General features: G+C 43.5%; 1 protein-coding gene across 3 annotated transcripts; it reads right to left on the reverse strand.

The window, feature by feature from the left end:
• Nucleotides 1-1411: 1411 nt before the first annotated feature.
• LOC127556796 (zinc finger protein 420-like) lies at nt 1412-26509 on the reverse strand. 3 transcript variants are annotated; one of them, XM_051990226.1, is made up of 4 exons: nt 26431-26509; nt 19785-20008; nt 19075-19201; nt 1412-5422 (listed from the first exon to the last, which is right to left on the reverse strand). In XM_051990226.1, the coding sequence occupies exons 2-4, from the start codon at nt 19815-19817 to the stop codon at nt 3849-3851; spliced, it is 1734 nt and encodes a 577-aa protein (XP_051846186.1). In that variant the 5' UTR covers nt 19818-20008; nt 26431-26509; the 3' UTR covers nt 1412-3848. The 3 variants fall into 3 exon arrangements, with proteins under 3 accessions (XP_051846186.1, XP_051846185.1, XP_051846184.1); XM_051990225.1 differs by lacking the exon at nt 26431-26509 and adding an exon at nt 24626-25190 and having other exon boundaries at nt 19785-20490; XM_051990224.1 differs by lacking the exon at nt 26431-26509 and adding an exon at nt 20353-21804.
• Nucleotides 26510-27174: the final 665 nt, after the last annotated feature.

The following is a 27174-nucleotide window of genomic DNA, read 5'->3' on the forward strand; positions in this document are numbered from 1 at the left end:
CACCAGTTCTCAATCCCTATTTCTTCTGAGACAGGGCAAAGTTTAGTTTGAGTTTGCCCTACAGATTAATCTGTAAGTTCATCTAAATTTACCATAGGAGTTGAGATGACTTAGGTTTTGATTAAGTTTACACCAGGTGTTGGAGTGGTTTACTTTGTTTGCTCCAGAAGTTGGGGTAGTTTAGAATTAAGTTTTGATTTTCTTTTAAATTTTTCTCTCAAGGATTGTGAAGGAATATGGGTTCCAGTAGTGGTAAGACACCTATGAAATAATAAAAATTCAAACATGGCGCATCTCTGAGTTACTATAATATAGTTAAAAACTTAGCCTACATCCATAGTCATATGAAAAGATGCTCTAAATCACTTTTGATTAGAGAAATGCAAATTAAAACAATTCTGAGGTATCACCTCACACTGATCAGATTGGCTAAGATGACATCAAAAGATAATAATAAATGTTAGAGGAAATATGGGAAAGTTGGGATACTAATGCATTGTTGATGGAATTGGGAACTGATCCAAGTATTCTGGAGAACAATTTGAAACTATGCCCAATATGTACTCTTTGATCCAGCAGTGCCATTCCTGGGTCTGTATCCTAAAGAAACATAAAAAAGGAAAAGGACCCACAAGTGCAAAAATTTTTGGCGCAGCTCTTTTTGTGTTGGCAAAGAATTGGAAAATGAGTAGATGCCCACCCATTGGGGAATAGCTAAATAAGTTATGGCATATGAAGACAATGGAATATGATTTTCTATAAAAAATAATGAACAGGCTGATTTTAGAAAAGCCTGAAAAGATTTACAGGAACTAATGCCAAGTGAGGCAAGCAGAGCCAGGAGGCTATTGTACACAATGACAGAAGGATTGAATGATGAACAACTATGATGGTCGTGGTTCTTCTCAGCAGTTCAGTGATCCAAGACAATCCCAGTAAGCTTGGTATAGAAAACGCCATCCACATGCAGACAGAGAACTATGGAGACTGAAAGTAAATTAACACATACTATTTTCACTGTTTCTTTTTTCTTGTTTTTTCTTTCTTGTGATTTTTCCCCATTTGTATTAACTTTTCTCTCCCAACATGATTCGTATGGAAATGTTTTTAAAAAATGAATGTATATGTATAATCTAAATTTCTTTTTCTATGTAACTGGGGAAAATAAAAATAATATAAAAACCCCACCTTAGCTTAAAAAGGCAAGATCTTCCAGTGCATCCAAAGTTATCCTCAGGCATCCTGACCTATATCTGGCCACTGGACCCAGATGGTTCTGGAAGAGACAGTAAGGTTGGTGACCTTGCACAACCCCTCCCACACTCAAATTCAATTCACTTGCATGCCATGCCATTATCTCCTTGAAGTCGTGGTTGTCTTTGTGAATGAAGGACAAACAACAATAAAAGGATGCAAGTATGAAAAATCTTTCAATTTTAATCCGGATTTGCAATTGTTATAATATAAGAATGATATTCTCCAAAGGGTGAGAATTAAACAAGGTAATAAGACAAAAAATGTAACGTAAAAGTTTCCTAATTAAATGGAGGAGTGGGTTTTTAGAAAGCAACAGGATTATACTGTTTTCTTTGAAAATTATACATATGTATTTGATTAGCTTGAAAGTGTATCCAGCAGGGAAATTTAGGCTTTGCATATGTTTTAGTAATAAATTTTCAAAACTGGATTAAGAATTTTACATATAAAATTGTATTGATAAGTGTTGGAATCTTTACAAACTGTTAAGTCAGATAAGTACAAAGAAAATGAAATTATTTCCCCTTTTTGAAATGTCTGATAAATTTAAAACAGAAGAGTCACATCCTCAATTTTTTTAGACTCATATCAGGCACATAATTTAGGTAAAGATAGAAACAGTAAGTAGCATATTAAAAATGAAAATTATTTGAAGTTTAAGAATTAGAGAATCAAATTTAATAGATTGTATTAAATTGTATTGAGTCTTACTACTGGCAGATTTTAGCAGAATTATCTAGGGATCTCTACAAGTGATCCAGAGGATCAAAGTCTACTTCAACGCTGCCTTGAGAATGCCCCAAAGAAGAAATTCAGGGACCATATGAGCTATCTAGGACTCAGAATGTGCTGATGAAATAGACATTGAGAACAGGTCACAAGGATTCAAGGAGACTTGGTGTTAGTTAATATTGATGATAATTATTGTATTGCTTTGGTGTTTTGTTTCAGTTTTCTTGGTCTCTTTGATATGTAAATATCTTTTCTTAAAAATGTCAACTAAGTAGTTTGATTTAAAACCTAATTTTTATACTTCTAATTATCAACATATGAAAAGCTTGTAAGGTTGACTTAACAATAAATGATTCACAAAGGGAGTGGATTGCCCAGTCTTCCCTAAATGGAAAGGGGAATTGAGAAAATTGAGATTAGAACAGCAAATGATAGCGAGAACTGAGTGAAACACACTGACTCATCCTGTGACTCAATTCCGGAGCTAGTCCATTTCCCTTTCTATTCATTTATGGGTCCAGTACAACTTCTGTTCCATAAAAAAACTTAATTCAGTTGTGGGAATTGTGAGAAAATCTTATTATATTTGACCTACCCCTGCAAGACCAGGAAGCTGGATCATTCCTGCTTATTGCTTAGTGACCCCTAACTAAAGACCTACATTATGCTGACCAGAAACCTGGTCAGATATAAAGACTGATGCGAGAAATTTTCTCACAATTATACATCTCAAGCAATCCATATATCTTATCTGAAAATTGGCCTTATGCTGATCAACATTTATTGTTTGCATGTTACTTTGATTATTCACAGACAATTGAGGGTGAAGGGAGTGGAATCCTTCCTTTTTCTGATTTCAGGGAATTGCACCTGTTCATTTTCCACCTTCCAACTTGGAAAGTCCCTAATCTTTCTTCCAATTAGAAATCAGACCACCTAATATTATACTGTTTCCTTTTAATTAGCCGACTGTATTTGATTGTTCTTATGTATAAAAGTCTATTTCCCACTGCACTTTAGAATCCAGGAATATGTTGAAGAGATCTGATCCCAATTTGATAGGCAATTGGCATGCATTGCTTATTAAGTCAAAAACGTTCAGAAACTTTTGTTTTCTCAGTAATTTCATCTTTCACCCACTACACTACACATTGTTTACATTCATAAGGTTTCTTTCCAATGTGGATTCTCTGATGTGCAGCCAGATGGGAGTTCTGTGTGAAGGTCTTTCCACAATGATTACATTCGGAAAGTTTTTCTACAATGTGGATTGTTTTGATATCTAACAAAAGTGGAGCTCTTTGTTAAACTCTTTCTATATTAATAAAATTTTTTCCAAGTGTGAATTCTCCGATGTTTAGCAAGACTGGATCTGATTCTGAAAGCTTTTCCACATTGATTACATTCAAAATGCATGTGGCTTCTGTGATGTGCAACAAGATCATCCATGTGACAACCTTTTCATACCGATTACATTCATAAGATCTCTCTTCAGTGTGGATTCTCTGTTGGGTACCAAGCCCAGAGCTCTTTGTGAAAGCCTTGCCACATTTTCTCTTCAATGTGAATACTCTCATGTACAGCAAGAATGCAGATGATTCTAAAAGTTATTCCCACTGATTGCAACCATAAGATTTTTCTCCAGTGTGGATTCTCTGACAGGAACCAATATGAGAGGTCCTTGTGAACACCTTTCCACCTTGATTACATTCACAAGGTTTCTTGCCATTGTATATACCCCTCATTTAGAAAAAGCTAAGAATGGTAACTAAAAGCTCTGCCACTTTCATGACACTCATGAAGTTTCTCTCCAGTGTGGAATCTCTGATATGCAGCAAGTTTGGAGGTCTTGATGAAAGTTAATTACGTTGATGAGATTTTTCTCCAGTGTGGATCTTCTGATGTTTAGCAAGACTAGAACGGATTCTGAAAGTCTTTCCACATTGTATACATTCAAAAGGTTTCTCTCCAGTGTGAATTTTCTGATGTGCAGCAAGATTGCCCCGTCGTGTAAAAGCTTTCCCACACTGGTTACACTGATGAGGTTTTTCCCCAGTGTGGATTGTCTGATGTACTGCAAGACTTGAGCTCTGTGTAAAAGTCTTTCCACACTGATTACATTCAAAAAGTTTCTCCTCACTGTGGAGTCTCTGATGTGCAGCAAGACGGGATTTTCGTGTGAAAGCCTTTCCACACTGATTACATTCAAAAGGTTTCTTTCCAGTATGCATTCTCTGATGTACAGTAAGACTAGAGCTCTTTGTGAAAGCCTTTCCACACTGATTACATTCATAAGGTTTTGCTCCAGTGTGGATTCTCTGATGGGCACTAAGATGGGAGCTCTCCGTGAAAGCCTTTCCACACTGACTACATTCATAAGGTTTCTCTCCAGTATGGATTCTTTGATGGGCACCAAGATGGGAGCTCTCTCTGAAAGCCTTTCCACACTGACTACATTCAAAAGGTTTCTCTCCAGTGTGGATTCTCCGATGTACTGTGAGACTGGAGCTCTGTGTAAAAGCCTTTCCACACTGATTACATTCAAAAAGTTTCTCTCCAGTGTGGATTCTCTGATGTAAAACAAGACGGGAGTTCCGTGTGAAAGCCTTTCCACACTGGTTACATTCATAAGGTTTCTCTCCAGTGTGGATTTTCTCATGCTCAGTAAGACTGGAGCTGTATCTAAAAGCTTTTCCACATTGATTGCATTCATAAGGTTTCTCTCCAGTGTGCATTCTTTGATGTACACCAAGATTTGAGCTCTTGGTGAAAGCCTTTCCACACTGATTACATTCGTAAGGTTTCTCTCCAGTATGAATTCTCTGATGTAAAGCAAGATTGGCTCTCTGCGTGAAAGTCTTTCCACACTGATTACATTCATAGGCTTTCTCTCTAATGTGGATTCTTGGATATAAAGCTTTATCTGAAGATTTATCTGAAGCCTTTTCCCATCGATTACATTCAAAAGATTTCTTTCCAGTGTGGATTCTCTGATGGGCAGCAAGATGGGAGTTCTTTCGGAAAGTCTTTCCACAATGGTCACATTCATAAGGTTTCTCTGCATTATGAAGTCTCTGGTGTTTAATAAAACTGGAGTTGTATCTGAAAACTTTTCCACATTGATTACATTTGTAGATTTTTTCCCTACTGTGAATTCTCTCATGTAAAGCCATATCTGAAGCTTTATCTGAAGTCTTTCCACACAGTTTACATTCATAAGGTTTCCTGCCAGTATGGATACTCTGATGACAAATAAGGAGTGATCTGTAGCAGAAAGTCTTCCCACATTCATTACATTTATAAAACTTCTCCTTAATTTCTCTCCAATTGAAGTCAGAGGGATCATCAGTCATGAATCTTTGCAGACCACATTCTTCCACAAAAATGCTCAGCTTTGTAGTCATCTTGTTCACTTCAAGCCCAGTCTCCGTACCTGAAGAAAATAATCATATATATTATATATATATATATAAACACATACACACAAAATTTCCTCAGTCAAAAAAAAAAGCTTTCAAACAAACAGGTAGAATCAATCTTTGGAAACACCATTTGGTCACATCTATCAGATGGTTTGTTTTAGAAAGAGCTTTACCAACCCTGGATCATCACTACAAATCTGTGACACAGCCATGCCCAGCATTCTCATTATCCTCCACAACTCAGGACATAAGCTCATAACAGCTGAGTGACCTGGTAATTAAGCATGTTCTGTCCATGGTGCTACATGGCTTTTCTCTACTGCCATCTGTACCCTCTTATTTTTTTCTTCAAATGCCTATTTTTAACTATATTTATAATTTTGTCAGTCTCGGGTCATCTTCCTGCTATTCTATATGGATCAGTTTGAATGCACTATCGCAAGGCCACTCTTGGTAAATTTCATATAGTAAAGTGAGAAGGCTTACTCTTCTTCTTTTATAGCTTTTTATTTACAAGATATATGCATAGGTAATTTTTCAGCACTGACAGTTGCAAATCCTTTTGTTCCAACTTTTTCCCTCCTTCCCCTCCACCCCTTCCCCCAGATGGCAAGTTGACCAATACATGTTAAATATGTTAAAGTGTAAGTTAAATACAATATATATATATATATATCCAAATAGTTATTTTGCTGTATAAAAAGTCTGACTTTGAAATAGTGTACAATTAAGGGCTTACTCTTCTTGACTGTCACATTAATTTTCAGTGTTATGCCCAACTTTCCTTCTTTTCTAATCAGATCCAAAGACATTGTTATTTGCTATACATATATTATATATTTATATTATTTCATTATCTATCATATCATATCCATTTATGATTGCCAACCCTGATTTCTTTATTCCTTTGAAGCATAATGGATTTTTTCTGGCTCATCACTTTTTTGGGATAGCCATCATCCATTATTTATTTTTAAAAAATTCTTTCATACTGTATCTTGAGTCCATCATCCTGTCAGGAAATAAACAACAAGATTCACTATTGGTCTTTTAATACCATGTCACATTCGGTGGTTCATGCAACTTTTTAGAGGCACTTTATTCAGTAAGTTTTGTGATCAACATATTTCCCTAAGAACAAGTATGTGCATGTTTGAAGCATAATAAGTGTCTTTGTGCAGGGACTCCAAGTCATTATGATTAGGCTTATGCCAATAATGATTTTGGTTTTCACGAAGTGAGTAATCATCAAACTGATCACTTCTAAGTATAACATATTGTTTTGGTTTCTCAACCTGTCCTCAAATTGTTTCCATGTTATATGTTCCATATAAGAAAAGGCTTATATACAAGAACAAATCTATGGCACAATTATACATATACTTCGTTTAATTTCTGTATACTATACCAGCTGCCTTAATCCACAATTACAATCATCTTGTAATCTCATCACATCAGTGCTATAATAAACACATCAAGAAACTACATATGTTCCCATTCTTCCAGTGAAGAATATGGACTTTTGGAAAAACACGATCAGTAGACACAGCTATTACAAGCCATCTTAAACCCTCATAGAGTAAAACATACATTCTATAGAAATAGCCCTTACATTGCCTCTCATCACAGTGTAGAAAGTAAGGCTACTTTCTGATTTGAACTTATCTTCTGCTTATGTTGCTATTCTTCTACAAGCAAATGTTCAAAGGAACTAGTTGGCAATCCAGGTCAGCCATTCCACAGAGTTTCTGTGAGTATAGCCACTGTGCCAATGGTAAAAAGAAGAAAGTTAGGTTTGAAGAATCCTTTCCTTACAAAGGTTATTTTATATATAAAAACGGTTTAAAATAAAAAGCCCAAAGAAACATATGCAATTCAACATTAACATGTATCATTTAATATGTTACTCATCATTAGCCAAGAGAAAAATAAATTTTTTCATATAATAACTTGTTGGAATCCTTACTAACTGCTAAGTAATTAGAGTTGATCTAATCTTACAAGAAGTTGTTTTGGCCAGAACCTGAAACAAGGTACTAAGTAGAACTAATCAAGACAAGGCTTGTGTTCCCACCTTTACTCAAAGTCCACACCTTAAAGCTCTTTGGGCCAGAGAGCACTATGGGAGAAAACCCATAATCCCATTCTCTCAGAAGGTTCAGATATAAGGCGAGACAGCCATTCCAGAATACACTTTTTCCTCTTGGCTGGCTGATCGCGCTAGACTCGAGAGAAACGACTCTGCTGCAGAGAACACTTTTGACGGACTTCAGTGGAGCTACGCCAGAAGCCCTCTCTCCGCGGCAAATTGGTGGCTGGGCCCCCCAGAAGGAGATAAGAGAGATCTTCCATCTCTGTTGGAGGCAGAAGAAGGCAGAGGCAGAGGCTGCAGCTACATCCGAAGGCCTCTAAGCCTCTAAACCGGCTGTCCTCTGAGAACAAACTCCAACATTTGAACTCTAACATTTGGCGCCCAAGCGTGGGAACCAAGGACCCTACTTTCACTGAAGAAGTCTCCAGTGACCAGGAACTGAGTGAGTACAACCTTTTTTGGCTGAAATGGGACAGATCCTAGGTAAAGATTCTCCATCCCCACCCCAACCCCAGACCCACCCAAGAGTGGTGCTATAGAAAGCCTGCTTAAGCTGATAGAAGATCAAGGGCTACTTGTAACTTGGGGACAGACAGCTAGACTTCTGGCTACATTAAAACGCACCTCCCCTTGGTTCTTAGAGGAAAAGCAAATCTCTCTAAAAAACTGGGCATTGGTTGGTCAACAGATGTCTGCATATAACAATGAAAACGGTCCTCGTTCAGTTTCCATTGCAGTGTTCTATTTATACAATACAATACAGATGGCCTTAAAATACCAGGATATCCAAAGGGGGAAGCCTGAGATAAAGGAGGAAGACAAAGAACAGATTAATGGCCATATCCCCACAGGGCAGGGAGACTTAAGTGAGGCTCAAGGGTGGGGTGAATCTGAGGCAGCCTCAGCCCCACCTGAGGAGCAGGTAATTGACTCTCCTTCATCAACTCCACCCTCCGGGATGGAGGGAGGAGGGGTAGTGGGGGGGGCAGTGACAGCACCAGCACCTCCCCCCCAGCATCTAGCACCTTCCCCCCAGCATCCAGCACCTCCTCCCCAGCATCCAGCACCTCCCCCCCGGCATCCAGCACCTCCCCCCCAGCATCCAGCTGCTCCTTTGAGTAGATTGCAAAAGGGACTAATTAAGGCCAGAGAAGAAGGGAAAAATGTATTAGAATTTCAACACCACATTTTTCCTGTAATTCAACAGTTTAATTCTTCAGGTCAAGAAAGTAGAAGATACTCACCTTTTGATATAGAAATCCTCAAAGACCTGAAAAAAGCTTGCACTCTTTATGGGGCTACATCAGCTTATGTTAAGATGCTATTGCAAAATTTGTCTTTTGAAATCTTGACCCCTAATGACTGGAAATCGATAGCAAAAATATGCCTAGAACCTGGACAGAACTACTTGTGGCTTTCTGAATATAGTGAGCTCTGTAGGATACAAGCCCAACAAAATATTCAAAGTGGAGTTCATACTGCAATCACCTGTGACCTACTAACAGGTACAGGTCCTTATGCAGATGTCACAGCACAAATTAGTTATTCTGTAGCAGCATATCAGCAAATTGCTGATAATGCTATCAAAGCGTGGGCTTCTCTTCACAATAAAGACGACAAGGGGGGGGCCTTCACAAAAATAACACAAGGGCCAAATGAACCCTTCGCTGACTTTGTGGGACGCTTGCAGACAGCTATCATAAGAACAAATGGAGAAAATGCAATAACAGACATCTTGATAAGGCAACTTGCTAAGGAAAATGCTAATGAGGTTTGCAGAAGAATTATACTAGGACTGCGCAAGGATGCTCCTTTAGAGGAACTCATAAGACGCTGTGCCACAGTGGGCACAGGTGCCTTTTATAGCCAGGCTATGATGCAGACTTCCCAAAATCCAAACATGAGAAGACAGAGTCCCTCTTGGCAAGGGACTTCCAGAGAGACTCGTAGATGCTTTCAGTGTGGAAAAGTAGGACATCTGAAAGCTCAATGTTGGTATAGAGATAGAATGGGAAGACAAGGTGGGAGAACAAGACCCCAAACCCCATGTCCAAAATGCAACAGAGGCTTCCATTGGGCCTCAGAATGCAGACAGATTCAGGGAAACGGGATGAGGGGCCCAGCCCCAGGGCCCAAGGCAAAAAACACTTGGGGCATGATGGCAGCCAATGGTGCACCCAGAGAGTGCCTAGAAGTCCAGTACCCAGACATGACCAATCAACCAGAAAGCCATATGATGGGAGAAGGGGATTACACAGTCAACCAGCCAGGAAGCAACCTGATGGCAGAAGGAATTACAATTGGGGAGAATAGAGCTGTATGCAGCTGGGACAACTGAGATACCCCCTGGAGAGGTGAAATCTGTTCCTCTCCAGCCTATGGATCCCTTACCTCCAGGCACAGTAGGCTTGACCATTTCACCTTCTTGTATGTACAAAACAGTGTCCATCCACACACTGATGTGGGAAACTGGGGAATGTGTAGATAATATCCCAGTCACTAATACAGGTAGTCAATGTGTGACTTATCACCCAGGAGACGTAGTAGCATCAGGGTTACTCATACAGGATCCTAATAAGCAGCCTCGTGATAGTCACCCAGGTTCTGACTCCAGACCACAAAAACCAGAAATATATTGGACAGCAGCAGTAACAGCTGACCGACCTATGCTCACTATCTATATAAATGGCCTACCATTGGAAGGATTGGTAGACACAGGTGCGGATCGTACAGTTATTAGAGGTGCCAGTTGGCCCAGTCACTGGCCAAAGATTAAAGCAGATACCTATATGTCTGGAGTAGGAGGATCAATAGCAGCTGAAGTTAGTGCTGCCCCTATGAGATGGACTTTTGAAGGCAAAACAGGAGTTTTTACTCCTTTTATAGTTGAAAAAATCCCCATCAATCTGTGGGGAAGAGACGTTTTACAACAATTGGGGTTAAAAATGAGTACTTCGGTTTTTTAAGCAGGGCTGCTGTTGAAGGCCTGCCAACACTTTCACCTATTCCTATCCAATGGAAAACTGATACACCAGTGTGGATAGAACAGTGGCCCTTAAGTAGCGATAAAATTCAGGCCTTATTAGATATAGTACAGGAGCAGCTTGAACAAGGGCATTTACAACCTTCTCTAAGTCCTTGGAATTCACCAGTGTTCGTTGTAAAAAAGAAATCGGGAAAATGGAGGATGCTCACTGATTTAAGAAAAGTGAACGAACAGATGGAAACTATGGGAACTCTTCAGCCTGGACTTCCATCTCCTACTCAGCTTCCTAGAGAATGGCCTCTTTGGGTTATAGACATCAAGGATTGTTTCTATTCCATTCCTCTGGATAAGGAGGATATGAAGAGATTTGCCTTTTCGGTGCCCAGTGTCAATTTAGCTGAGCCTTATAAAAGATATGAATGGACGGTTTTGCCACAGGGTATGAAGAACAGCCCCACTATGTGTCAAATGTATGTTGCTGCTGCTCTTGCTCCAATAAGAAAAGCATTTCCAAAAGTTATGCTATTACATTATATGGATGATATATTGGGATGTGCACCGGAGGAACAAATTCTAGAAGCATGTCTACAAAAAACCATAGAAACACTAAGATACTACAAACTTCATATCGCTACAGAAAAAATTCAAAGGCATGCTCCTTTTCAATATTTAGGATATGAAATATATCCTAAGGCACTTACACTACAAAAACTGTCTTTAAGAACAGAGAGGTTGAACACCTTAAATGATTTCCAAAAATTAATAGGAGATATCCAATGGATGCGTCCAGTATTAGGTTTAACTACCAATCAATTGCAACCCCTATATGACATTTTAAGGGGAGACACTGCTTTAAATTCACCACGCCGGCTTACAAAAGAAGCTCAAGAGACCTTGAGAGAAGTTGAACTGGCTTTATCCAATGTAGTTGAGAGAGTAACTCAAAAACCCTTGGAAATATCAGTTTTTGCTACAAAAGAAGCACCCACAGCAGTCCTTCATCAAGGAGACAGTGTGATAGAGTGGGTGAATCTCCCAGCACAACCAGAACAAAGCCTTACGCCTTACCCAGTGCTTGTGGCTAGAATTCTATTAAAGGCCATTAAGCGAGCAGTACAATTATCTGGGACAAGACCTGACAAGATATATACCTTCTATACAAATGCACAAATTAATGTATGCTGTGAAACCATCCCAGAGTGGCAGATTTTATTGGCCATGGCTCCAAATTTTGCACATGGATCTCCATTAAAGATAACCAGACTACTGCATAATTGGCAATGGATTTTTGAGGAGAAGGTTTCTAAGGTTCCTCTTGAAGGACCAACCATTTTTACAGACGCAGCCAAACAAAATATTTGTGCTGTATACTCTCATGATCTAACTGTAAAAAGAGTAGTCAGAACTCCTTTTCAGTCCACTCAGCAGAACGAATTATATGCGATCATGCTAGCTCTCACTTATTACCCAGGCGACATAAATATAATATCTGATTCAGCCTATTCAGTAGGTGTGGTACAAAGAATTGCCACAGCCCAAATAAAATTTGCAGCTTCTAATATATATCAGCTCTTTAAGGAACTTCAAGAGCAAGTGAGAAAGCATCCAGGAAAGATTTATATCCTGCATGTCCATTCACATAGTGGACTTCCAGGTCCTATTTTTGATGGAAATTCAAAGGCAGATAGCCTTTTAACTATGTTGGCCAGTACGCCTTTATTTCAGGAGGTCCAGGAATCCCACTCTAAATACCATCAGGCTGCTCGAGCTTTGCGTTTACAGTTTGGGATTACAAAAGAAGAAGCTAGGAGCATAGTGAAAAGCTGTACAGCTTGCCTTCCCTTCCACGCTCCTACACTGCCTCCAGGGAAGAACCCTCGTGGTTTGAGACCCAATGAAATCTGGCAAATGGATGTGACTCATTATAAATCTTTTGGTCGTCTGTCTTTTATCCACGTTGTGGTAGACACCTTTTCAGGATTCACTTTTGCCATACCAGCAGCAAAAGAGACAGCCCGAGTGGTCACTGAATTCCTCATTCAAGCATTCGCAATTATGGGTGTGCCACAAGAAATAAAAACAGATAATGGACCGGCATATACCTCCAAACATTTTGAACACTTTTGTGCACAATATAAGATTCTACACACTACTGGCATACCCTTCAATCCTCAAGGTCAAGCAATAGTAGAAAGAAGAAACAGAGACATTAAGACACTCCTCCAAAAACAAAAGAAAGGAGGAGCCACGGGTAACCCTAGAGAACTTCTAAATTTAGTTCTCTATACCATTAATTTTTTAATCTTTGATAAAGATGCACTGGCTCCAGCAGACAGGTTTTATAACCCAGCAGAAGAGCAGTGTCCAGTGCGAGCAGCTCCACTATCTTTAGATAATCGCCAGGTGATGTGGAGAGACCCAGAAAGTGGTGAATGGAAGGGACCAGATAGACTAACTGCTTGGGGGAGAGGATTTGCTTGCATCTCTACAGGTGGAGAAGGAATCAGATGGGTGCCTACGAGCCGCATTCGCCTTGTCCATCGCAGAAAGATGGAGCAGACCCTTGAAACAAAGGAGAAGACCCAAGAAATATCGGGTGGTTCTGTTGCTGATTGTGCTCATAAGAATTATTAGATTCCTGGCACATGAACTAATGGACAATGGAATCCTATTGGACTGTTTCTAGGACTTATGGACATGTGTAAATTTTCAGATTGATTCTTGTTATTTGTTACATTACTACTAGCCTGTGTTATATTACTATGTGCTTATGTATTTTAAGCAATTGCAAGAATCATTGGATTTCTTGAGATGAAATATTGTTGATGAGACTTTTGCAGTAGTTAAATTTTCATGTTGATTCATGTTATTTGTTACATTACCACTAGCCTGTGTTATATTGCTGTGTGCTTTTGTAAATTATGTATAATGCCTCCTATATTGATGGATTTATGTATACCATGTATATCTGTTACAAAGTTCTGGCCCATATTGATGGATTAATGTGTACCCCCTCAGAAACCCCCTATGTTTTAAAACAAAAGAAAGGGGGAGATGTTGGAATCCTTACTAACTGCTAAGTAATTAGAGTTGATCTAATCTTACAAGAAGTTGTTTTGGCCAGAACCTGAAACAAGGTACTAAGTAGAACTAATCAAGACAAGGCTTGTGTTCCCACCTTTACTCAAAGTCCACACCTTAAAGCTCTTTGGGCCAGAGAGCACTATGGGAGAAAACCCATAATCCCATTCTCTCAGAAGGTTCAGATATAAGGCGAGACAGCCATTCCAGAATACACTTTTTCCTCTTGGCTGGCTGATCGCGCTAGACTCGAGAGAAACGACTCTGCTGCAGAGAACACTTTTGACGGACTTCAGTGGAGCTACGCCAGAAGCCCTCTCTCCGCGGCAAATTGGTGGCTGGGCCCCCCAGAAGGAGATAAGAGAGATCTTCCATCTCTGTTGGAGGCAGAAGAAGGCAGAGGCAGAGGCTGCAGCTACATCCGAAGGCCTCTAAGCCTCTAAACCGGCTGTCCTCTGAGAACAAACTCCAACATTTGAACTCTAACAATAACTAGTTATTTATTTTGTTGACTTGTTTGGGAAGTTAAAAAATGAATTTCTATCTCAGCATGAGAGCTTACAAAATTTTCCAGTCGTTTTCCATTCCATCAATGTGTGTGGGAATATTTTTACTATATTTTTATCTATGAATTTTGCCAGTTCTTGCATAATGTAAGTGGATCGGTCCACAGACTTTTCCCTTACCATTAGCTACTTCTATGGCTCTGTGGTTCTTGCCAATGAAGTGACTTTAGTACCTGGGACTCAACAGACAGAACAGTTTGATTTCCTGAAGCACAGGAGTCCTGGTGTTCCTCCAGGAAGTCAAATTTGCATAATATGAATTTATAAAAGGAAAGACTTTCTGCAGTCAGTTTAGAGATGGGTCTAGCAGGCAGGGTTCAAATCCTTTGTTAGATACTTACTATCAAAGTGAGTCCCGACAAGTCTGATTTCCTCTGGTTCCTCAATTGTAAAATGGAGATTACAAAAAATAGTTACCTTTATTCCAGAATTGTATCAAAAGCGGTAATCTCTGTTAAGTATCTAGCAAAGTAACTGGCTCACAGCAAGTAAGATATAAATGCTAATTATAATTGTCTTTTTAGTTATTGTTATTATTACTATCATTAAATCAACTCACTGAAGAAACAAATTGAAGATTGGGTTGGTCAGATGTGGAACCAAATACTGCAAACATTTGTTCAGAGAAAAAAATCCAACTATATTTAGAATTCATTTAATATAACATATTATGATCAACATTTTCCAAGTTATTTAACTAAAAATACCATTTCTCTTAAAACAAAATTTAAAATAAATTGAAATTGAAATCTTGCGGATAACGGTAAACATGAGATCTTACGAAATTTTCAAATAATCCTTACAGAAAGCCCCACGGTAAATTTCCATAATATAAAGTAAAATAAAATTTTATATTTTATAATTACAGAGGGGACTGAAAGCATTAGCTTGGATCTTTGTGGGGTAAAATTCATCTAAGTCTTCATACTAAGCACTTGATGTATAAATTTAAAATACTGAGCAGAATAAATGACTGCAGTGGTAGGGGGAGCTTCACAACACACTTTATTTGTGTTTATGAAACAAGTTCTAAGACTAAAAGATTTGGAGTAGCAGTGCTCTGGAGTCAGAACTGTTCACTGCACTAATCAGAACCCTTCTCCTGATTCTGCTCACTTCTCCCTACATCAGTCCAGACTACTCTTTCCAGCCTTTTCTGACATTTTCAATATTTTTCACGGCACCAAATCTTCCATTATAGTCTTAGATCATTATTTAATCAGTGATTTCCAGATGTTTGCAACAATCAAAAGCAGCACGTATCACTTGTGTTGTGTAAAGAGATCTTTTCCCTATAGATCTATATAGATCTAGGGTTATCATGGTGTCAAAGGGTACACAGGGGAGTGAGTGTAAGGCACAGGTCCAAAATGTATTAGAGAATTCCAGCAATGAATTCATTGTAGAGGGCTAGGAGGTAAGAATCCATTTCAGGTGTTGATGCTTACAGTAGCCTGGCTCATCAACTTCCTTTTCCAATAGCGGAGACATACTTGTTAATATATTGATAAGAAACCTGGCAACTGAAGCAAATGCAAACTCGGCTTTATAATGGATCAAAGTCATACCTTTGAACTTTTAGGACAGGAAAAGAAGCCCACGAGGAGACTAAAGGCATTTGGGAGAAAGGGACTTCAGGACATTGGGATAACAAGTTTACTTTGATGTAGATCACAACTATTCATATCTCTTTTGGAGTAGCCATAATCTGGGCTTAATCATTTGCATCTGAGTAGACTGAGCTTGTTAGAAAGTTTATGGGAATAGCAAAGAATATAATTTTTATTGGCTCTATGAGCATTAAAGGCATATATATTTGTCCCTCTCATCAATAAATTTGAAGATTTCAAAAGGAATTCTTTCCACCTGGCCCCTGACTCACCCCCTTATTTCATACTGGAGCTGGACTTCAACCTTTCATCAGAATGCTTTATGAATCCTTGTGTCAAGGCTGATTTTTAGACCCAAAATGCTGTCTGGTTCTATTTCCTAATGCATTCTGCTACCACTGTTTTTATGGGTGGATCCATCCCATGCACATTTTGTTATGACAATAACAATGATATGATGTCGATACTATGACAATTATGTCACTTGTTATGATAATGACAATGAATTATATTTTCTCCCTGACATATCTTTCTTGGACCTTAGGGTACCGCTGGTCAAACACTGGGGTCTTGGTGGAAGGCCCTGAGAAGCTGCTGAAAGGTTCTCATGACCTCTGGAAAGCGCCAGCTGAGATGACCTGAAGCTGATTAGTGGAGGTCTCCTGGCCTGTGAAATCCTGTTGACAAAATGGTGCTCTCGATTTGTATAAATACTGGTCACTCTCAAGCAAAAGGAAACCTTGATTATGAGGAAGATTTTGGATTCAATTAATTAGGGCCTCCAGGACTTCCTAATAAATTGATTAATCATGCTTGGAGTTCTAAGGGACTTCTGTTACACCTGGAATTTTTTGGCCCACATTTTGTAGGCCCTATATATGGTAGTTCTTCTTCTCATGATTATTATGATTTTGACTATTTCCTCACTAACCTTACTCTCCCCCTAAACAGCTCTTCTTGTCCCTCCTATCCATTGATTTTCCTCTTGAACTCGATTCCTTTCCATACAAAAACACCCTCCTTTGCTGGCTCAGCCCTGAGGCTTCTTCCCACACCCTCTCTAGTTCTGGACACCAGACATGAGTTCAGGACAGCAGGGATTCACTTTGGCCTTCCTTTCTGAACCAAGGCTTAGTGACCATCAAACCATTTCCACTGTCTGCCTGAGGCCCAGGTGGGAACCAGGGCATAGCCACCAGCCCATTACCTGGATGCCAGTCTCTCACCCCCAGCCCGTTGCCTGGATGCTGGACTCTTGCCCCCAGCCAGTTGCCTGGATGCCAGGCTCTCTACCAGCCCATTGCCTGGATGCCGGACTCTCGCCCCCAGCCCATTGCCTGGATGCCGGTCTCTCACTCCCAACCCATTGCCTGGGTGCCGGTGTCTCACCCCCACCTGTTGCTTGGATGCTGGACTCTCGCCCCTACCCGTTGCCTGGATGCTGGTCTCTTTCCCAGCCTGTTGCCTGGATGTCGGTCTCTCACTCCCAACCCATTGCCTAGATGCCGGTCTCTTGCCCAGTCTCCAAAAGCAGGTTTGGCCTAAGGCCTCGATCCCTCCCTGGATCCTGCTCAGCTCCCAGTACTCCCTCTGTCTGGTTCTAAAGCTGACGGGATTTGACTGGACCCAACACCAGAGACCCCAAAGACTTCTGCTTTCCTGGGATTCCCGGGAGTCTCGACCTATCACACAGATCGCCATTTATTTTCTGAGAACAGAGACCAAGACCGGGCCACAAAGGTGAGAAGGACGACTGGGGGTGGAGGACTCCTGGAAGCCTCGGCCTTTTCTGGCCACTCTCAGGAGGCAGTGGCCTCTGTTCCCAGGACCTGCAGGGATGCAGAGTCCAGACTGTCTGGGCCACACAGTGCAGGTTCTGTGACCTCAGCTGGGCCCACCTGCATCCAGGCCTCCCCCGGACCACTCCCTGACTGCCTCCATCTTCCACTCCCCACAGCAGCTTTTCCAAACCTCTCAATTGCCCCCCAATTCTCTCTTTGCTCCTCCGAGCAGCATAAGGACCCTGAATGACCCAGAAGAATTCTCTGAAGAACAGAAGGAAGAAGTGGCCACTTTGAGTGTCTCTGCTTGTCTTCAAGGAAAAGCTGCATGAGCACTTTTCAGCAATTTTCTAGGAAAAAATAAATTCTAACAGAGTATATACTGAATCAAAAGTTCTTAAACTGTGGGTCGCAATTCCCTGTGGGATCCCATAACTGAATTTGGGGTTGTAAAATAATGATTTATTGTAAATGTTTGATTTATATACTTACAAGCCCAGGGTCGCATACAAATTTCTTGGGCAACAAGGAGTCGCAAATGAAAAAAATATTTCAAGTCCTGCTCTACATAATCCCCAAGATTCTGTAAGGCTGGTTTGAGTTTTGAGTTGAAACTAGCTACAATAGGAAAAAGGCGATTTCAGGAGGACCAATGTCCCAGCTTCCTATCATGTACCCTAAAGATGTCAGGTTCCCTCTGCCAAGTCTGGCCCTCTTTTTACTATTAGGAGACACCCTGCTTTCCAGAGTTAATGTTCAGCAAGCCAGCTGTGGTGAAACAACAATCCCTTCTGCTCACCTTCTGTGGGAACTCTGTGACAACTAAAATACAGAACAGTGGTCCCTGAACTCACCCTCTGTGGGAACCGTGACAACTAAAACACAGACTGGTGGTCCCCGAGCTCACCCTCTGTGGGAACTCTGTGACAACTAAAACACAGACTGGTGGTCCCCGAGCTCACCCTCTGTGGGAACTCTGTGACAACTAAAACACAGAACAGTGGTCCCTGAACTCACCCTCTGTGGGAACCGTGACAACTAAAACACAGACTGGTGGTCCCCGAGCTCACCCTCTATGGGAACTCTGTGACAACTAAAACACAGACTGGTGGTCCCCGAGCTCGCCCTCTATGGGAACTCTGTGACAACTAAAGCACAGAACGGTGGTCCCTGAGCTCGGGCAGACGCAGGTGGCCCACACAGGAAGCCCTGCTGTGAATGGACCTTTATCACCAGACAGCCTTTCTCACCGTTGCCTTTGTCTCCCTATTGCTGTCACACCACACTGATTCTTTTTCCAGGTTCTCCTCCTGGAGGTGACCCCGGCACACATCTCCCTCTCCCAGGGAAATAAAGAAGCCTTTGTGTCTATACCCTCTGTGGTCTAGCCATTCACTTTCAAAGACCTCTCACAGGAAAGCCAGGAAGCTGGAAGACCTTGTGGAGAGACAAACACTTTTGCTTTGAACAACTGATAAATGCCCAACTGGAAGGGGAGGGAAGACATTGCTTTGCTGGCAGATTTAGTTACCGGGACTGGTCCTTACCGAGGCAGAGTAGGTTTTGGACATTCTCCAGCGTGACCTCCTTGTAGAGCTCCTTCTGAGAAGGTTCCAGGAGCCCCCACTCCTCCTCGGTGAAATCCACCATAATATCCTTGAACGTCACCAACACCTAAACAGTCAAAGTCATTTGATTTAGAGGTGAGACTCCAGGATTCATCTGGTCCAACCCTCATCAACTAAGAGGAGGAAACTGAACCAGAGTTGGGATCTGCCCCATACTCCTATCATCTTTCAGACTACCAGAGCCAACACTTGAAACCAGTCATTTCAAGGCCAAAAACATGTTGAGAAAAGCATTGTACGTTTGAAGTTTGTTTTGTGTTGGAATAATAAAAGTGGAGAAATGTCTTAATATGAAATGCTCATCCCTATGGAGTCAGGGAGAAGGTGTGTGCTCTACCCGTGAGGTATGAGAGCGTGGAGGCGAGAAAAGATCACCCAAAAGATCTTAAGTGAAACGTTAAAAAAATTCTGGGAAGAGTTTGTGAGAAGCTGGCAAGTCCGGTGTATTCTGAGGAGGATTGCCAGTGATCACTGAGGAAAGAACAGAAAAAGGAATTACCTCGCTGATTTCCTAAAAGGCTGACATTGTCTTAGAGGAGGATCCTTAAAAAATAATAATCACAATCTGGGCCAAGCTGAGTAGCCAAGTTGACTGATACTAGTCAGGTCTGTGGATGGTCTACACTTACCTGGGGTGGAGGTCTCTGGGTCCCAGGAGCCATTTCTTCTGATTCCAGGACTCGAAGGTTGAGTTGGGAAAGAAGAAGCTGGGGTAGAAGTTTTCCCTTTCTCCTTCTAGGCAGAAATTGGCCCGCAGGGATTTATAGAGGTCCAAAAGGAGTTACCAAGCTCCTGGACTTGTCCTCAGGGAACAGACGCCAACAAAAAGAGGAGGTCAGCGGGTATTGTCAGGCTAGGAAAAGAAGGTTTGAAAATGAAGACTATTTTTCAACCTCACTTACCTCCTTCCCCATTCTTATAGAGAGACCCAAAGGGCAGAAGAAGCTTAGAATAGCAGATGGGCTGAAACCAGTCAAAGCCTCAATGACCCCAGACCCAGAGTTCTCCCTACATCTGATGCTCTGGATGAGCATCTGACAAGAAGGCCGAACAACCGTGACCCAGTGGTACAGTTGAGGATGGCACCGGGACTTTGGGATGTCATGGAGAGCTTCAACAAATAGCCTGGGAGAAAGCCGTCCTAGGAGCCAAGTCTGATCGGGAGGCCTGCTGCTGGCAATACTGAAAGACACTCACCAAAAGGTCAAATGGGAAAGTTGAGGCCCAGTGGAAAAGGCAGCCAGCAGGAGCTGGGGGCAGGGCAAGTTCTCGCTCAGACCTACGTGGGACTTGCACCTTCAGAGCTGGCTTCCAAAAGGCTGAGAGATCTTGGCTCTGAGAGAAAACAAAAAGATGTCTGCTCCAAAGGAAGAAAGCAGATCTTAGTTCTCAAAGAAGGCAAAGAGATCTCAGCCACAAGACTTCCTGAATTGAGTCCTTCAAGTATTGACTAAATTCCATCTACAACAAGAAGTCTTTCTTGGTCCACCTTTTCTGTTTGATTTCCTGCAATTTACTGTACATACATGTGTATGTATGTATATATACACATACACATATATTGCATGTAAGAGAAAACAAATATTTATTTAGTGTCTACTCTGTGCCAGGTACAAGTACTTTACAAATATTATGTCAGCTGATCCTATAATATTATCTCATCTGATCTTAACTCCATCACATAGATCCTACTACTTTCATTTTACAGTAGAGCAAAAGGAGTCCAACACACCAGGAAGGACCTGAAGCCATATTTGGCCTCCAGGCCTAGATCTCTAACCACTGTGCCTCCTATCTTATAATGATGGAAATAGGTATGTATGTATATGTGTGTGTATGCATGTTTGTAGTTATTTATAAATTGTCTCCTGTTTTCCGTTTCCATTCCTGGAATCTTAAGAGCCTCGGAGTTGCCTGGTCCATATCAGATGCTTAATAAAGGCTTGCTGACTTCTTGACTTGACTAAACCCATTGGAAAGTAAGCTTTGTAGGGGCAAAAGCTGTTTCACCTCACTTAGGATCCCCAGCATTTAGCACAGTGCCCGACACATAATCAATGCTTGTTAAATGCCATGAGTGAGTGCCCAAATTGGAACCAATTTCTTATTTTTTGCATTCCAAAATCTGACAGATTAACTATTTAAGAAATGAATCTCAAAGCCTGGGGTCTGTTGAGATGTGTAAATACAATGTGTGATATTCTAGGTAAACTTTTATAATTCTCATAAATAATTTCATTACTTTTTTTCAGCAACTTTTCCCCAGGCAGACAAGATTTTGCTCAAAGAGAAGGTTTCCGGGAAGCTGGAAGTCTCCAAAGTCTCCACATAAGTATAATTTACAAGGTCTTTTGTACTTTTTCTCCATAAAAAGTTATTCTTATTCTTTTTACATCAAAATATACCTAATTGCACATATAGGTTTTTTAAACATTGTTACTACATTCTCTAATAGCCTACTTCATCATTTCAAAACATTTAGGTCAAAAAAAGAGTTAATTCCTTGATGATACAATTGGCTCAACTTTTAAGAATTATTTTTCATATGAACAGCACTTTTTATACAATGGTTTCCCAAAATTACAATAAAAGAAAAATCAAAGGCATAATAATAATAATATGTTACAGATTTAAAATAAATCTTAATGGTTTGGCAAAAGAGTTGAAACAAAACTTTTTTCAATCAAATCACTATTTCAGTTGAATGAATTTCCAAACTATCTTACATAGAAAATCACTTTATCCATTTATTAATTTGATACTCTAGACTGATTGTATTTAGATATCAGTACAGACTCCTTTTGATCCAATGATGATTTTAACTCTTATCTTTATAATTGCTAAACATATTGCCTTAATGTCAAGTTTAAGTGTATTTTACATGAAAGTATGAGCCACCTATAGAGGGTCAAACATCACAATTATCCTAAAATGAGAATACTTGTGATTTTAAAAGAAACCACATTATAATTTAGTTTAGGACAAACACAGTCCCATTAGAAATGGATTTATAATTACAAAGAGGCATTTGCTGCCAAAATGTAAAGCCCACTCTTTGGGCTAGTCTCCTGCCAAAGTTTTATTGTGGAAGTCTTCCTATTTAGCTGGAAGAATGTTCGAGTCCCAGAGCAGGACGGAGAGTAGGAGGTGATGGATAGGTGAGGGAGGAGCTCCAAGGAATCACTGGCCCGATGGGGGATGACAGTGTGGAATTCTAGCTTTGTGGAAGAAATCAATCGACTAGGAGACGACCAAGGCCTTCCCATAGCCATGGCACTGTGACTGATAGGGACCGGGAATAGGGGCAGAGAAAGGCAGAAGCCTGAGTCCCTGAGCCTGAGTGTCAGTGGAGCAAAAGAATGATCCTGAGGCTTTAAGCCACAGGCAGACGGGCTTGGCCCACTGAGGCTCCCACAGCCTCTTCTACTTCCCAAGGGGCCCCAACTTCCTAGGTAAGCTCTGCTTTGGACTCCTCCTCCTCCCGGTGGACTCCTGGCTGGAAGTAGCAGGAGGTCTTTTAGTTGGGGTAACTGCCTCCTAGAAATCCTGTGCTTGCAGGTCTCGGGTAGGCCTGGGCCAGGCAACAAGAGGTTCGATGGCTTCCCTGTACTCTCAGTGACCAGCCATGCCCCTTGATGCCCTCTTCACGCCCTGCTTCCTCCTTTCTTACACTTTTCTGCCCTAATTCCTCCTTTCTTCCACCTTCCTGCCCTGTTTCCTCCTTTCTTCCACCTTCATGACCTGCTTCTTTTCTTCCATCTTCCTGCCCCACTTCCTCCTTTCTTCCACTTTCCTGCTCTGCTTCCCCCTTTATTTAGCTCTCTAGCTCCCTCCCAGAAGCCCTGCTCTCCCGAGTGGGGAGAATTCTCCTCAACCAGCCCACCCCTTATTCCCCAAGGCTGCTCTCTAGTTATCTTCATGTCATCATCTCCCATCTTTTTTCCTCTTTTAATTCTGGGAAACATCATCTCATCTGTTACTAAGTGTTCCCCCACACTTAGCATTAAGGCTTTCATAAAGTAAGGGGGTAATGGCTGTGAAAAGTGAGTTTTGGAGAGAACACAGCCAACTCCATTGGATGATATATTGACTGTTCTTCTACCAATGTATAGAATGATCCCTTCGGAGCTTCCTGCCCCCAGAGAGTCACCTACTGTCCTGTTGCTCAGTCCAAGGCACGAAGGGATTAGCAAGTGTCCATCGAGCAGATGGGCTTCGGACTGGTGGAAGCGGCCAGGCTAAAGACTTTTCTAACAGACCTTTTCAACTCAGCCTTAATTTACATCCTTTTTCTTTTGCTTTCTCTGTGCCCTAACCCATCTTCCCCTTTGCAGCTGCCTTTTAAGTGTCCACACCCCTCTTTTGAAGGGAGGTCCCTAAAGGACCGAGGGGGCAGCTGGGTGACTGCATAGAGAGCCAGGCTGGAGTCAAATAGACTTATCTTTCTGAGTTCAAGTGTGACCTCAGACCCTCCCGAACTGAGTGATTTTGCACAAGTCACTTCCCCCAATTTGCCTCAGTTTACTCATCTGTAAAATGAGCTGGAAGGAAATGGTCAACTACTCCAAGATCTTTGCCAAGAAAATGACAAAAGGAAAAAAAAAAAGTGAGTAGAGACTATTCCTTTTTTGCTGGTGCTACTTAATACAGTGACTGGTATACAGTAAGCACTTAATAAATGCTCCCTGACTGACTGAGCTCCAAGTCATTCCCTTTGGTTCTCCCTTTTTGTACAAAGTTCCTGCATTTTCCCGCAAATACAAAAGCCTTTGGGCTCCCTAAAAGGAGTCCTGATGATGTCCTGTTGAAGCTCCCCTCCTGCTCCCACACTGCACTGGGGGGCTCTAGGCCCTCCTCCTCCACTGGCCTTTCATCTGACCAGCCCAAAGTCTCCCTCAGCTGCCAAGGGCCCCGGGAGGGGGGAAAGCTTCTCCCCAAGAGTGTCCCGACACAAAAGCAGCTTTGAGTCCTAAGAACGTCCCGTGGGAAAATGGGTCTAAACTGTCCTGTCTTTCTCAAGGTGTGCACACACCTGCCTGCTCATGCGTTACACGTTTGGAGCCCGTATCCTGAGAGGGCACGTGTATGTCTGTTGGCATAAGTGTGACATGCTTGGAGCTGGAATCCTGACTGTGCACACACATCTGCTGGCACATGTGCGTTACATGTTTGGAGTCTGTATCCCGAGAGTGCACACATGTATGCCGGCATGGGTTATAGGTTTGGAGCCTGTATCTTGAGAGTGTACATACATGTCTGTTGGCACGTGTCACATGTTTGGAGCCTTCTCCTGACAGTGCAATAAGTCGTCTGGCACATGTTACATGCTTACTTCCTCCCTTGCCATGTGTGTCTGCTGACATGCTACATGTTTGAAGCCTGAACATATATGTGTGCTGGCACGTGTTGCCTGTTTGGAGCCAGCATCCACTGTGTACATGCATATCGCTGGCACAGGTTACATGTTTACCTCTTGCCTTGCAATACATGTCTGCTGACACGCTACATGTTTGGAGCCTGCACATACATGTCTGCCGGCACATGTGCGTTCTATTTGGGATCTGGCAACCTGACAGTGCACACACGTTCGGAGTCCGCAATCTGACAGTGCGCACGCATCGGCTGATGCACTTGTCCTTCTGAATTCTTCCTTCAGAGACTCGGGTGAAGGCCCCGTGATCTTGAACCCCATCCGGCTCGTACCCCCAGGGCCGGCCCACAGCGAGACCAGGAGGAAACCAAGCAGGCAGGGTCAAAGGGACTTGGGCAGGGTGGCCCAGAGAGCGGGGGTCTCTCTGACTCCAGGGGGCTCCTGCGGCCCTGGGACATCCGGGAACAACGCCAGCCGGGGCTGCGGCTCCAAGGAGAGGGAGCGCCCTTCCCTCTGTCCCCAGCTGCTGCAATGAAGGGGCCCCGCGGAATCCCCCAAGCACCCGCAGACCCACGGGGACCCAGGGAGAAGCGGAGGCAAAACTGGGGGCTCGGCCCACTCCCTCAGACACTCAGACCCAGAAGTCCTGTGTGCAGCTCGTACACAAGCCGCCGTCCTGCCCCCCCCCCCCAGGCTCAGGCACCCACTCATGAGCAATCATACAGCTACACAGATGGATACCTCCCCCCTCCCCCCCCAGGCACCCACTCATGAGCAATCATACAGCTACACAGATGGATACCTCCCCGCCGAGACTCAGGTACCCACCAGTGAGCAATCACACACAGTTACACGGATGCACACGCCAGCCCTCCCCCATGCAGGCTCAGGCACCCACTCATGAGCAATCACACAGTTACACAGATGGATACCTCCCCAGCCCCTCTCCGGAGGCTCAGGCACCCACTCATGAGCAATCATACAGCTACACAGATGGTTACTTCCCCGCCGAGGCTCAGGAACCCACGCAGGTGCACACATGCACACGCCGGCCGCTGGCCCCTCCCCCGCCCAGGCTCAGGCACCCACCCGCGAACAGTCACACAGTTACACACATGCACACGCCGGCCGCTGGCCCCTCCCCCGCCCAGGCTCAGGCACCCACCCGCGAACAGTCACAGAGTTACACACATGCCGGCCCCTCCCCTGCCCAGGCTCAGGCACCCACCAGCGAACAATCACACAGTTACACACATGCACACGCCGGCCGCCGGCCCCTCCCCCGCCCAGGCTCAGGCACCCACCCAGTTCCGGGGGCGTGCTCACCAGCCGCTCCCCTCTGTCCCACACACTCCAGCAATCCCCCTCCGGGACAGACACAAACACAGCCCTCCTCCTGCACACCTACCGGCAAACGCTTCCGCCCCCGGCAGCCCGTCCCGGGCACACACGGACACTCCGCGGCCCCGCCCCCGTCTCACACTTGCACGCACAATGGTGCCCTAGGACAAACATACGCACCCATTCAGACACCACCCCCGCCCCTCCCTCCCCCCTCCCGCACGGGCACACACCCAGCCCCCGATTCCGCCCCTGTCACACACACCTGAACCCGCTTCTGGACAACCTCGCGCGGCCCCTCCCCCGTCACACACATATGCACCCATGCAAACACGCACCGGCCCCACCCCCTCCTCCCCCGCAGACTCGTCCCCACACTCTAAGCCTGGCACACACGGAAACCCTGCACGGACACTCCCACGCTCACTAACCCAAGCAGGGTCCCGGTGTCTTCCGGTGCCCCCGGGGGGTAAGGCGGAGGAGGGGCTCCCCCGCCCTCGGGGAGCCCGGGGCGCGCCTGCGCACTGACTCCCGCCGCACTCGGCTGCCCCGCCCGCACTCACCCAGGGGGGCCCAAGAACAAAGGGCCGAACAAACAGTCCAGTCCCGAGCGAAGCTGCGCCTGCGTAGTATAGACTCCCAGCATGCCCTGGGGCTCTGCAGGGCATCTGAAAAAGCATGAGGGCGTGAGTGACGTCACAGCGCAGGCGTTCTGGGAAATGGAGTCCGCACGTGGGTCGCCTCCTCCTGAACCTGGCGACCACGTGCTGAGCCGCGACGTCCGGGAGGGGTCCGTTCCTTCAGCTCAGTCCCTAGAAAAGCAATAAGAATTCCATTGGGATCCTGGAGGCCCCCTCCCTCTGCCACGCATGCCAGCAGTCCCTGTCACTGCTCTCCTGGCCACTCTACACCTGGAAGTGACCGGGGTCTTTTGAGTTGGAAGGATTCGACGGCCCTATTGTCCCACCCGTGGCTGCACCCCACCTCCCTGCGGTCCCCACCTCGTCTGTCCCCGCAACGTGCTGGTGGCCCCCGGACGGGCTCTCCCCCCACTCACTCACTGGCACTACGGCACGGCCTTCTCCAGGGGCTCCCTGCCTCCCTCCCAAACTCCAGCCAGTCCCTGCCCATAGCGGGTTCTCTTCTCTGCTGCCAGAAGTGCTCTCTGAAGCTTTCCTTCTCTGGCTCTAGATGGAGTATGTACATACACTTCTCCTCCCCTCTCCCTCCCCCCCTACCCCCCACCCCAGCTGGGGTGTTTCCTGCTGTGCTTCAAATCACTGAATTTATTTGGGATGAGAGAGCAT

The sequence above is a fragment of the Antechinus flavipes genome, chromosome 3, assembly GCF_016432865.1.
Source record: "Antechinus flavipes isolate AdamAnt ecotype Samford, QLD, Australia chromosome 3, AdamAnt_v2, whole genome shotgun sequence".
NCBI classification, from domain to species: domain Eukaryota; kingdom Metazoa; phylum Chordata; class Mammalia; order Dasyuromorphia; family Dasyuridae; genus Antechinus; species Antechinus flavipes.